This window comes from Acanthisitta chloris, unplaced genomic scaffold, assembly GCF_000695815.1.
Source record: "Acanthisitta chloris isolate BGI_N310 unplaced genomic scaffold, ASM69581v1 scaffold26919, whole genome shotgun sequence".
Classification (NCBI taxonomy): domain Eukaryota; kingdom Metazoa; phylum Chordata; class Aves; order Passeriformes; family Acanthisittidae; genus Acanthisitta; species Acanthisitta chloris.
Genome location: NW_008693478.1, coordinates 44,091 through 57,829, shown reverse-complemented (window position 1 = coordinate 57,829; position 13,739 = coordinate 44,091). Strand labels below are relative to the sequence as shown.

Here is a 13,739-nt window from a genome sequence, read left to right as displayed (position 1 = left end):
CAACTGGGATTCTTTGGGCAAAGATAAGTAACTCTGATATTTCAGTATTTTTTCTTTTAAAAATCATTTAAACTCATTGCAGAAGAGGGGAAGTGGCAGGTGCCTGTTACAAACTGGGATGCCTCTCTCCCCAGCCTTCCCCCTGCAGCTCCCCCCTTGAAAACAGGGGATGGCTTTACAATTTAAACAAAAAAGAAAAAACCAAACAAAATTAACCCCCAAAACAAAGAACCAATGACTAGTTACATACGGTTTTACACATACGTACATAGAGCACACGGCTGGTCCACAACACCTGCCACAAAGCCTGGCTCCCTCCCAGGGCCTATTTCCAAGGAAGGGCTGGGTTGGGGTGTCATGCCCTCTCCCCCCTTCTGGCTGCCTCCCACACCCACCTACTGCACCGTCTCCAAATCCATCTCAGACCTCAGCAGCACCAGCACATTTGCAGCTCAGCCATATCCCCCCCCAAGTTTTTCTCCCTTTACAAACCCAGCCCAAGCAGTGCCTGCCCTTCCCTTGCCCAGGTGCTGCAGGTTACCCAGCAGTGACTGTCCTGCCCCTGCCTGCAGCTGCCCCAGAAGGCAGGACCCTCCAGAGCACCTTGGCTTCCTCTGGTCCCTGGGAGCTCTGCAGGCACACCTCCCTGAGGAGGGGAGGCTGCAGCTCTCTGGTCTCAGAGACCACCATGCTGCCATGAACTTGGAGACCTGGGAAACTCCCAATTAAGGAATTGTCACCTTATGATGTTTATGACATTACAGCTCCTTCAATTTGGTTTGGGGTTTTTTTGGGTGCAGTGGGATCCTTCTGAACTCACTCAGAAACAGCCAAGGCCAGCGTCTGTTCTCTGCAAAACAGCTCCGTGCTCAGGGCAGGGAAGCAGTGATGGGACCATCATCCCCCAGGCATCCTGCCTTCCCACCCCTTCCGTCTCTGGAAACACCCTGGCAGCCCAGCAGCACTGGGGTCCCAGCTCCAAATCGCTCATCCACTGCTGTTTCCACACTGTCTTAAAAAAACCCCAGCCACACTGTGCTGCCAGGTGGAATCTGCTCAGAAAGACTCTATAGGAGTGGGGGAGATGAGCTTCCCCATGTCTTCTGGCTTTGGAAAGATAGCACCCCATGACTGCTCCGGGAGCTGGGAGAAATCAGCATGAGGCATGTGTTCGCCTTGGGAAACAGATCAGTATCTATTTCTTAGGTTCTGACAATAAAAGAAATAACAAAAAACACCAGGCCAGATGGCAGCTTTGGTTAAGGCTGAGGATATGGGAGACAGGGACAAGCAAGAGGGACTGTGCAGGACAAGCTGGGGCTGTGGGAGACCTCTGGGTCCAACTGGAAGCAACTCTGCTGGACTCCGGGGGTGGTGGTGGGGATGAGACAGGGCTGGCTTGGCTCTGCCCCAGTGCCAAAACCTCTTCGGCAAAACACTGGGAGCTGGGGGAAGCAGGCACAAGGCAGGGCTGGCTCTGCTGGGCACTGCCGGGGTGTGCTGCAGCCAGTCCCACAAGGGACCGGGCGGAGCCCCTCTGGGCAAAGCCACCAGCAGGACCATCCCGTTCCCTGCCATCTCCACTTCCCCACTGTCCTGCCTCGGCACCAGGAGCAGCCCAGGCATATTCAGCCAGCAAACACGGCCTGGAGGAGAGGAAAACAAAGCCAGGCAGGGCAGGGGCTACGGCCTTGGGGGAGGCACAGGGATTCAGTTGGACCCTCGAGCAGGCACTCCTGGCCAGGGAAGAGAGCAGCACTTTGGCAGACTCCTTCCCTCCAGCTCTGCACCGTCTGCCCCCTCCCCAGCTGGGCAAGGTGAAGGGGGCTGAGCCAGATCCCCCTGCCCTGCTCGGCCCCCGGTGAGGAGTTAAAAGCCGTGTCTTTCCGGGGATAACGATTCTATTATAAATAGCCCCATTAGCTACAACTAATGACAAAAATCCACCTCCTCTACTCCCCATAAGTTCTGTAAGTTATGGGCAATGCTACAGCCATTACTAAAAGCTGTTAACTTCATATCTGAATGAGGAAATATACACCACAGAACATTAAACCATTTATATTATATATATGTATATATATACTTTTTTAAACTAATGACTTTAATGCCAAAACTTTGCTGAACCAAGAAAAATATGGGTTTAATGTTCTCTGCTCATTTTTTTTCTTCTTTAAAAAAAATACAACCCAAAGAAAAGAAAGGGAAACTTATTAGTATGTAATGTTTGAGTCTATCCCATTTATACACAACATTGTAAACATATATAATCTATATTACATGTGCTTCATTTCTGCCTGGGTGTGTTTTTTTTTTCTTCTTTAAACCTTTTTGTTATCACTAGAACACCACAAAAAACCAAAACAGAACCAAACCAAAAACCAAACCAAAACAAATAAAAACAAAACAAAACAAAACAAACTGAACAAAGAACACAAGTTACAGGTTATTTAACATCTTTCTGCCAAGGGTCCCTTCCCCAGTCTCCTGGGGGCAGAGTGGTCAACAACACAGTCCAAAGGAGGGCTCACGAGCCATCCGCAATGCAAAGCCAGCTCCAGGGAACGGGTGATGGGAACACTGGTTTTATAAAAGGGGGCTTCACAACAAGGGAGTTGGTTTTGCCCGCTGCAGATGCTGAAGGAGGTCTCAACATGTGGGACCTGGCAGCCGAGGCTCCCCACTGCTCCTGTATCCATGAGTCCATGTCTGGAGTCTCTGGTTTGTTTTTTCTTTACATTTTAAAACGTCTTTTTTTGTGTTGTGGTCGTTCTTCTCCCCCTGGGTGTGATGAGCTGACCCGAGTAGCTGGGTCCCATCCTCCCGCTGGGTCCTTCATAAGTAGATGCGCCGAAGGTCTCCGGGAGACGTGATGGTGTTACACTGGGGACAGAGCTTCTTGGCACCCTGCAACCGACAGAGGAGATACACTGCGTGAGAGCGCGAAGGACAACCCGCACAGCCTGCCCTTGGCCTGCAATCTCAGGGAGCAGCACAGGAGCAGCAAGGCCACCTCCTTCCCCTCCTGGCAGGGGGAGCCCCAATGCCTTTCTGGCCTGCCCTACAAGCCCCTCATCCTGCTCCAGTCCCTGGCATAAGGTAGTTGGACAAGCAGGAGCTCTGCAGGGGGCTGAAACCCAGAGCCAAGGTGTGTTGTCAAACAGCACCACTGTCACTGCTGGCTGCCAGGGAGATCTGCTCCTTTCTGTTTCCCTTGCTCAATGAGCCAGGTCAGGTGACTGAACAGGCAGAAAAATCAACCCAACTGGAACAAGGGAAGTTTTCAGCAGGGATGACTGAGCTGGTTCATGGTGGGCTTGGACCATCCATGACAGGTGGACTGCCTTGGCCATTCTGCAAAAGCCCACGAGCTACGGGCATGAAGGAAACCCTCGTCTTGTCCTCCCGCAAGCTCACAGAGATGCTGCAGAGATGTGTTTGTTCTGCCATGATGAGTTTAAATCAGCAAACTGTGATGTGAACTGGGGTGGGGTAATGGGCGGCCAGCATGAACACTACATGAAATAAAACAGGGACTGATATGCCATCTATCACTGAGCCTGACACAAGAGGGTGTTAATAAGCCTCAGAATCGGAGTCAACCTAAGCCGGTCATCATTAGATTGGCAGATGTGACAGACAATTGATGGAAAAAATGACAGAAAGATGGCTCTGCTGCAAGGCAGCCTCCTGTCTACAGCACCAGCACCAGGAAATGGGGATGCCCTGGCTTTCAACACTGACCCACAGCCTCAACACAACCTCCTGATGCACCGAACTGAGTAGGCTCTGCCCAAACACCCTGAGTTTTGCTCACTGCTGTCAGACAGGCCCTTCCAGCAGCTACCACCTAGCACTCAGTGTGACAAGTGAGCTGACAGGGATGCAATACTGTGAGAGCCTGATGGCTTGTGTGGGGCCTGCTGGCAGAACTGAGCTGTTCAGTTCAGTGATGCTGCTGCTCTTCCAGGAGCTGCAGCAGTGAGCATGGCAGCACGGTAGGACTGTGACCTGCCACGCTGCTTTGGTACTGCTACCTGCACTTGGGTACATCCCTGGCAGAGGAGCTGGCACTGCTGCTTACAAAAGGCAAACATTCTGAAAACAGGTCCTCTCTGCTCTGTGACAACACCTGCAGAGGCAGGAGAGGGTTCTTCTCCCCTGGAAGTCCAAGGAGAAGGATAAGAGAGTCCCAGGTACAAAAAATTTACACAGGTGCAAGCAATCCACATGGGTGCAGCTCCAAAGAGGTGCAAGTCATGCTTGCTCTGCAGTACTGAATACTACCACAGAACAGCCTTGAACCAGCCTCCTCCCTGCTCCCAGTACACCCTATCCCTGGCAGATACGGACTCCGTACATTTGCTATTCCCTCGGCTTTGTCCTTCTGAGCAATCAGGCTCCCACTGGACAGCCCTTGCCTGCTGCCGGCTCAGCTGCTGACACGACACAGGTGGGGAACACAGGCATGGACCACAGGCACTTGCACCTGAGATGTAAACCAGCCACACACAGTCTTGTTGAGCTAGAGTTGAATGAAACATGTAACAGACATCCAAAACACCTTGGGCATCACTGTGAGGGACACTCTTGGGGTGAGTGACAGACTGGCACTATCACTCAGGGACAGACTGAGGGACAGTCTGGGGATAATTTGTCACACTGGCAGTCTGGATGTCACACCTAATTCTGGTGCTAATGTCTGTGGGCACATCCTTCTAGTTGTTTGGGACCTATCTTATCTCCCTTCTAACTACTGTGTCTAGGCTTTCAGTGCTCCAGGGCAGGAACCATCCTACTGTGCCTGCATAATGCAGGCCCATACAATGGTCTTCACCAACTGGACTTGGCAAGCTGGTTTTTGGGAAGAGCAAGCACAAACCACCGCTGGAAGAAAAGGCTTAAACCCTGATGAAACTGAAGACTAACTGCACTGAACTTTAACAGAGCCTGTTTATTTAACATGCCCCTTTGCTCATGCTCACCACCACAGCTTTGGCTCTCCAGCATTAGAAAGGGCAAACTCTAAACCTGCATGTACCAGAAAAACTTCCCACAGTGGTGATAACAAGGAGAGAAAAATCTAAACATCTGCCCCTTCTGCCACTGTGGGCCAGACTACACAGCAGCATGCCCAAAGCTCACTGATCTGGATGCAAACAGCCTGTTTCGGTTGAGTCCCCTGCTCAGTTCCCTGGTCCTTAGAGGTGCCTGTTGCATCTGGTTGCCCTCTTGGCATCATCTTTGTAGCTGAAGGGTCCCAGGGGAAGTTGCAGGGATGTGCTGAGGAATTAACTCACAGCATGCTGTCCAAGGGGCAGCAGTTGGCAGCTGCCTGTTCGAGCTTTCCTGTGTGCCCTGACAAGCAGAAGTAAGTGTGCATGGGGCCTTCAAGCAGTTCAGATGTGACTACTGCCCACATCTGTGTCCATGCTCTCCTTTCCAAGACAGGCACAGCTTACAGGCAAGAGGCAGCAAAGCATTCGACCAAGCAACTGGAGCTTCCAGCTCCCTAGACAACACACTAGGACACAATGCACCTTCTGCAGGACCAGTGCTCTGAACCAGCAAATGCCTCAGCCTGACTTCAGTCTGGGGCAAAGGATGGACAGTGCTTGCTGCCACATGAGACCATGCCTCTGTTCCTCAGTCCCCCTGCGCAATGCTGAACAGCACTTCAGATGTTGTTTTCTTCTAGCTCCACTGAAGTCAGAGATGTCTGGCTGTAGGTGAGTGGAGAGGAGCACTGAACCCCCTTGAGTTTGTTTCTGCTAAGAACAAACCTCAGCTGCTGCCACCTCACTCTCTTGCATCTTGTGCTCCATTCTGGGATGTGGAAGTGGACTAAGACTACTGCTGGCAGATGTATATGGCCCTTAGCAAAGGCACTCTCACTAACACAGACCAGATAGATCAATGTGGGAAATTTTACAAATTCATGTTCCTGGAAGGCCACTCTGCCTAGGTCTCTCCAAAGGCTGTGCAGGTACTCTGTATAAGCACCAGTTCACCAAACTCAACCCACAGGATGGCAGAAGTAGCCTGATTAAACTGACTGTAGATTTGCCACTCTCTTCCTGCGCAAAACAAGGCTGTGTACACAATTCCTTCACACCACAGAGAAAGGGAAGAGAGGTGGATTATCTTGCCAGACCCTGTGATCTCTGTCCCAGAGATCTGCTTTCTGTACCACATGCGGATGGCTTTGGATGATCCACTCTTGCATCCAAGGCCAAGAGCTACACTTAGGCAGCCAGTGCCAAATTTTCAACCACGCCACAAAGCAGAACCCTACCACATGGAATCTGGCCTACTTTCTGCAAAAGCTACATAATCACAGGTTGATTAAGGGCAGTGGTGGACGCTGCTACACCTGCACATGGGAAACACAGCTCATCCTTGAGCTCTGAAGCCTGGGAATGCTGGAGGGAATAACAGCATCCTGGAGACCTTCAGCAGCCTGGCCTGAATGCTGTGCAGACTGCACGTGGCATGCTGGGCCCAGGGCTCTGGGTCTCTCTAGTACTTATGCTTGGTATTAACAGTTCAGGCAAAAATAATGAAATAATGACTTTGGACCCTTGGGGATGCTTTTTTTTATTAAATAAAACTGTCCTCCTCTGCACACATAAGCATGTGTGTTAAATTCAGAACTAAGTCCTGATTTTTTCTTTCTAGATTGAAATTGCTCAGAACCTTGTTCCTTACATCTGACTTTTTGGTGTAGGTGTACAGCATTTACTGGCACCAGCATTTAAGCTCTCCTCTCTTGTGGAGAGGCACATAAGCTTGTACACACACACATGCTGGCACAGGCACAATGAAAAAGCGTTTGCTCCCCCACTGCTCACCTGCCAGCTGGGGTTACTAAACTTTTCCCTTGAAATAAAAATGCTGTGGAATAATAAGTCCCACCTGTCGGCCATTTCTTTCTTTCTTTTTTTCCAGGTCCTTCTGCTCCTTTCATCATAACTACATGGAAAAGCCTTGATGTGTTATAGCTGTGTGTGCTAGAGTAAAGGCCACCTCAGCTTTTCCATTATAAACCCCAGTTTTGAGGGGTTTATAAAACTCTGCTGCAAGAAGTTTGCTCCAGGGCTGTTACAAAGCAAAGAAATGGGGCTGGAACCAGGATGGAGTTTATTTTTTCTCCTCCTTTCTTAATTAAAATTTGGCAAGTGATTGATCCACAATACAGGCTAATCACTTGGGGTAGTAGTTTGAAAAATACATTAACTAGAGCTAAGATGTTGAAAAGTCGTTAGGGCTCACATGGTGCCAGGAAGGATTGGAGTAGTTTGTCTTAAAGTTGCCTCTTAAAAAAAAAATGGTGTGACGTCTGCTATAAATTGGCCAAAGTAAGAAAACGCAAAAGGAAAGATTTAGGCACTTCCTGCTGTCCTGTGGGTCTAAAAATGGGCAATTTCCAAGCTGAATACGCTACCAGGCACAGAAAATAAAGAGACGCACAGAGAGCAAGTAGAGGAAGCAAAATCAAAGTAGAGACATGACAGGAAGGACCCAAACCAAGAGCCAGCTCTTGCCAGGAGAGGAATCGAATGCCAAGACCCAATTTCCAACCAAGGTGAAAGCCCCCTCTCCCATCCATGCCTCCACATGAAGTGGCAGCTTCTTCTCTGCAAATGTGAATTCCCAGAGACGAAGCTGTTCCCCACTGCCATTGTGGGGTTCCCTCCAGCTGTCAGGTAAAGAAGTTAAACCACCAGGAGGACAACTCTTTTTCACATAGCCTCCTCAAAGGGTGGAGCTCGCCTCCACAGGTTGCTGGAGGCCAAAACTAAACATGTTAATAGATAACCAGACAACCTCATAGCAGATAGCAACATGGTAAAAGATTATGTGCAGCATCCTCTGTGCAGCTGCTGGCTCAGGAGGTCTCTGTGTTGCTGGTAGTGCCAAGGAATCACCCAGAAGGATTGCTCTGTATCTGTGCTGTTTCATACAAAACTACTCCAGCCCACATGGGATATATGGTATCAGAGCCTCAGAAAAGTGGCTAAGAATGTAGTAATCTACCAAAGATATGAATGTGTCAACTGCAAAGCATACATATCTATTGATGGATTCCCTGGAAGCATGCTGTGATGCAGACTTTTTAGAAATGATTTTTTTCCTACTCTTGCAGCAGTTGTCATTTTCAAATAAGCCCAAGACAGGCAAGCACAAGCCTGCGGTCAGCAAACACACGTGGGAAATGCTGGGTCTGGCTGTACAGGTGATGGGGGAAACTCAGCAAACTGCATCTGCTCAAATAAACCTGCCTTCTTTTGGCCCCTGTTCCCACCAACAGCCATCACTAAAAAACAACAGCCTGACTTCTAACTCCCTTTACTTTGTAAAGAATTCCAGGGTTTGGGAGACCACAGAGCAACAGCTCAGAGGGACATGAAGAACTCCCTGACCCACTTCCTTGGCAAGACCACCTCACCCTGAATTACTGCTGACAGACATGCATCAAACCTGTTCTCACAAACCTCCAAGGATGGAGACCAAACCTGCCCAGCAAGGCACTGCAGCAGAACGCCAATCTCTCCTGTTAGAGCACTCTTCCCAGGAGAAGGAAAATACAAATCTCACCCACTAGCCAGCTGTAGGATCCCTCTCAGTTATTGGTGAAGGATGGAGAAGGGGCAGACAAATCTCTTCCAGAGGGAGATTCCTCCCCATCACCCAGTGACTTGGGTGTGCAGTCCAACAACCAGCTGAGGATGGACACCCGCTGTGAGGACAGCAGACATTCAGGGAAATGAATCTCACCTCCTGCTCCCAGGCTAAGCCTCACTCCTGCAACATCATTTCCTTTCCTCTATTTGAGAAGCCTGCAGGTGTTTTCAGGGGTTTCCAAAAGGGATCACAGAGTAGGCACTCCAGGCCTGTGTCCCAGTTTCTGTGTACCGAAGTCTCGGCACACAGGGTGGGTGAATGAAAAATGTCCCTGTGTTGAGTGCCCCAGACAACCAGCAAGGAGGTAGTAGCAAGCTCATTGCTGTGGTTTGTTGCAGCAACACAAAACCAGCAGACAAGTCCAGCTGACAAAACAGCTAATATGATTTCCTGGGAACCCAGGCGTGATCCCATGGCATCACATGACAGGTTCTTGTATCCCTCTCCTGGTCTCCATTCCTGTTGTGCCTACAACCAGAGAGCTGCCCACAGCATATGCAGAGTACAGTATGTCTTTTGCTTGTGGCCCTGGACCACAACCCTAGGTCTCACAGAGCAAGGTCAAAGACAAAAAACCCACTCAACTCATTATGCCCTGACTCTAGGAGAAGGGACAATTCCTCCCTTGCTCCATGACCACCTACTTAATCAAGCAGCACTGAGGCAATGGACAACTCAGGAAGCACCAGGACCTCAGTTTTCTTAAGGCATCTCCAGAGTCCCTTTTTGCGACTCCAGTCTGTGCTTCATCACATTAATCCAACACAGCAACAGCAGACAGAGGTGGAGTCTGCTCTGGTCAATGTTTCAAGCCCAGCACTTGGAGCTAGTTGATGCACTGAGCCCTAGTATAACAGTACCTGTTACTTAGAGAGTCCAGCAATCATTTGAAAAGTCGGTAGTTAAAAATGTCTCCCACTTGTCCTTACCAACAGGTCAGTTATAATTTGGAATTGAGCATCAAGAGCCAAAAGTCTAAAAATTTTACTTTCAAAAAGGCTACATGTTTTAAAGACCCAATTCTCATGAGTACCCTAAACACCACTGAAGTCAGAGGACACTAGAGATGCTCAGATCATTACGATGCACCGTATCCTAGACAATGTTTAAATCTCAAACCACAGTCCATAGACAGATGTGAGCATCAAATTTCACCCTGTCTTCAATACCCTGTAGAGTATTTGAAGTGCTCCCAGGCACTCTGAGCCTTCAGTTCCAGGGCCTTGTTCAGTACATAGTCCTCGTCCTCTCAGACAAACTCACACTCTAATTTAATATTAGATCTTGGCTGGGCACACAAACCACAGGCACACAGGAGAAAGAGGACTTTTCACCAGCAGGGATGGCAGATCTCCAGCATGTTCAAAAGGGGCCGGAAGCCTGACACAACCCACCCGCCCCAACTCCTATTAACTCCAACAAATTGTTTATTGCACAACAGAAGAAAAATGCTGCCCCTCTCCCCCAGCCAAGTCTTTCCATGTGTGCTGCACGCGCAGGCTCCCTCCTCCCAGCCCCACTGGGGAGCCAGCTTTATACCCAGGGAAAGGTAACAGCAGCGATTATTACACACACTATCCCACAGCTCCTCGCTTGTTAAAAAAAAACAAGAGTCTCTTTTGTGCCCGAAATAAAAGGAGATACCTTAATTAGAACAATGCAGGTTGGTGAGCATTAAACACTGAGCCCAGCTGCTGTATGCCATTAAATTCATAAAAAAGGAGGGGGGAAGGAGGGCAGTCTTAACGAGATTACACACATTGACTTTGATCAAGACACAAAAGCACCAAGGCGTTCCAGGGTTTTTATTGCTGTCTTCAGGCTACATTTTAATGGTTACATTAGAAACATGCGAACACAGGCTGGGAGATTTTTTTTTGAGATGGGAGATGGAGTGCAAGCACGCCTTGTGAAAAGGCCTGGTTTAATAAATTGGGGGCTGCAGGGAGAGGCTAGGACTGGGGAACACATGAGTGGCCACTTATTAATTGCTTCCCCTATGCAAGTGCCAAGTCCTAACATGATGTCTTGTTGGACTATTCCTATCCTGCCTGCCTGGTCAGCAGAAGAGCCACGTGTGGATCACACACAGCCAGCTCCATCCTCACCTTTCTCAGGGAATTCTAAGGGGAGATGGCTCCCCCTCTGCAAGGGAAATGCTAACCCCTGAGCACGTGGGGTGAGGTTCCCTGTTCTCACAAGCAGCTGTGACTGCTGAACACGACACAAAGGGGCCTGACTGAAGTTGAATAAAGTCGCTGCTGAGCCTAAGAACAGCCTGAAATCGGTGCCACAGATTTAGAAGATGACTTGAGGCTGGTGGGGAGATGACAAAGACTTCAGAGTAAAGAAAATGAAATGGAAATTAGCATTTTCTCCTGTGTTTGTAGCACTGCTGAAAGACAAGATTACTCTTCACTGAGCAAAGGTGGCAGAGCACACATTCATCCAAACACCTCACAGCTACGTACCCACATATGTGTCTTTTATAACATGCTGCTAAAATGTTTACAAAAGCTTGTATAATCTAAATAGTAACGGGGTGTAGCTGAAGAGCTATAAAATACAGCCCACGGGACAGCCAAGTTATTGAGTTGCTATTAGTACTCAAGCCCACAGGCACTTCACCATCCAGGTAACTTTTCTTGGACAAGACTTTTAAAAGGCAGGATTTAAGGGAGCACGATCAGCTTAATCGTAATTCCAAGCACACAACTTGTTCTATAAAGTAGAGTAATGCCTTACAGGAACAGTTTTTAGGAGTGGCATTCCCTTACATATTTTGCAACTGAACACTGTATTATCTTGCTAACAGGAGAACTAGAAAGCACAACTGACTACTTTCCACTCTCCAACCTGAGGCAAATGAAAGCCTGAAAATCAGCTGCACAGGGGACATTAAAGGCTGATTATAAAGCCCACAATTTTAACATTTGGAAAGAAAACACTTGATTTAATAACAGCTTAAATTTTAACCTGATGTCCTTTAATAAATGTATAAATTACTGCTCTATTGGTTCACCTATTCAATGTTCAAGATAGTCCCCAGTCTTCTAAACACACCACCATATGCTTGAAAACTACACAGTACTATTTCAAATCACCTAAAAAATACAGATTCATATTCATAAAAATTCCCTTCCATATCCTCTCTCCTGAAGATGATTTCCTTTGCCTCAGAGGAATATTAAGTTTCTCAGTAGCTACCCATTCCATGAAATCTCAGTGGATTTGGCCTCCATTCTCATAGCTTTACCTCTCTGCATGGATGCCCCACAGGAAATTACTGTAAGGCAAGGTAGTCCCCAGCACAGAGCTCTTCCATGTACAATGGCTGTGCCTACAGCAGTGGAGCAACAATCAAGGGGCAGGATAGCACTTTAGTCATGATGACTCAAATGAAACTCACTCACATGAAAGCTACAGTGGGATGTTAAACAGCAAGGCTTAGGAAGTCTGCATGCACAGCACTCAGATTGTTTAAAATAAAGCAAAAGCACCTTTCCCTGTGGTGATCTAAAATAAAGTATCTGAGAAGAGAGAAAAAAGGCTGTAAGTCAACAAGAAAGTAGTCAAGAGCCTCACCAGAGTCCGCAGCCAGCATTCTTCACAGTGCACATGCCAGCACTGAATGGAAGTCAGGGGCATTGTGTAGGAGTCCTGAGGAGAAGAAGCAAACAAGTTATTTCCACAGCAGGGATCTACTGTTTCTTTGCTCCCAATTCCATCACAATGCCTTTCTTTGTGGGCAACACTGCCTTGTATTTTGTATTACAAAACTAAGCTTGTGTAATACAAGTTTGTATTTTTGCAACGTTTGCATGGAAGAGGCAGAAAGTCTTCTGCAGTCCCTTTTCTTGGCTTCCCAGAACTCCTGTTGGAAGGCCATAATCCACTCAAGTAGTGACCTGGCTCAGCATAGTTATCGCAAAAGCATCTGAAGTTGCTGTGGCCACCTGCCACTATTCTCATCAGAAAGGTCACCAGATCATACAAAAACCAGTGAGAGGGTAAGATCAACCCTTATCACAACTCATAGCTCTGCAGGAACAGCTTAACTACATGCCAAGAATACTGCTGCTATTTCAGTGAACATGCCTTCTGCCATTGCTAATAAACCTCTGGGAATCAGCAGCAAGCTGTTGTCCCTTCTGTGGGATGAGTGGCAAGGACTGCACTCCCACACCTACAGCTGTGAGAGAGAACCCTGTGCATCAAGCTCAAGTTGCAGAGGGAGCTCTCCACCAAGCAGCATGTTTTCCTGCTCTCAGCAGAACACAAACCCAACAGGAGATGCAGAGCCCTGCAGACTTGGACCATCAGAGGGAGCTGCTGCCCTTCTTTAGTAAGGCCACAGCATCACTGCAGAGCAAGCAGGACATCGAAAACTTTTACATGTTCAGGCAACATTCCTGTTCCCAAATCAGAGAAGGTGGTCTCTGATCACAGATTCTGCTCCCTCCTAGCTATGTAAATCTGCACATCCAGGAAGAGGATGCTGGTATCTGCGAGTTTTCTACAGGAAGGCTGAAAGTCTTCTGAAGTTTGGGCTTTCTTGCCCCTGATATAGATGGACAGCTACAAATATCAGTGGAACAAAGTAATGCATATAGAAATTTTGACTGTTAAGAACCACTGCCATTTGGAAGGCTAACTGGTGATGAGTTCCCCCACTCTGCCTGAAAGAAGAAGAAAAGCTTCTCCCCTCCTCAGCAAAGATACCAAGACATTTCTGATTCATTACCACGAGTGGAGTGCTACTCACCATGCAAATGAGACATTTATAGCGGTCCCCACGGGAAAGCTGCCTTTCTAACTCACGGACACGAGCCTTTAACGCTTCAAATGTTGTCACTGCAGAGTCTTCTGTAATTCTGCAAAGGAAGATGGAGAGTGAGCATCACTGAGCACACAAGATTGTTAAGAGTTTGGGGGGAAAACGGATCCCACAACAGGTACAGCACAGGAAACATCATCATATTCAAACTAATACATCCAGCCTGGAGAGAAGAAGAATTCCTGAAAAGCCCAGTGTGAATTCTTTAAAGTGTCCT

The 13,739-nt window shown here is 48.1% G+C and overlaps 1 protein-coding gene across 2 annotated transcripts in view; it reads right to left on the bottom strand.

Moving 5' to 3' along the window:
- Positions 1–2,306: 2,306 nt before the first annotated feature.
- The window catches only part of RNF220 (ring finger protein 220), a 48,069-nt gene continuing 36,636 nt past the window's right edge, over positions 2,307–13,739 (bottom strand). For both annotated transcript variants that reach the window (XM_009083092.1, XM_009083093.1), the window contains exons 7-9: positions 13,451–13,559; positions 12,271–12,345; positions 2,307–2,907 (exon numbers count right to left, since the gene is read on the bottom strand). In XM_009083092.1, the coding sequence (XP_009081340.1) occupies positions 2,836–2,907; positions 12,271–12,345; positions 13,451–13,559 (256 nt within the window). In that variant the 3' untranslated portion in view covers positions 2,307–2,835. The remainder of the gene's footprint in view (positions 2,908–12,270; positions 12,346–13,450; positions 13,560–13,739) is intronic.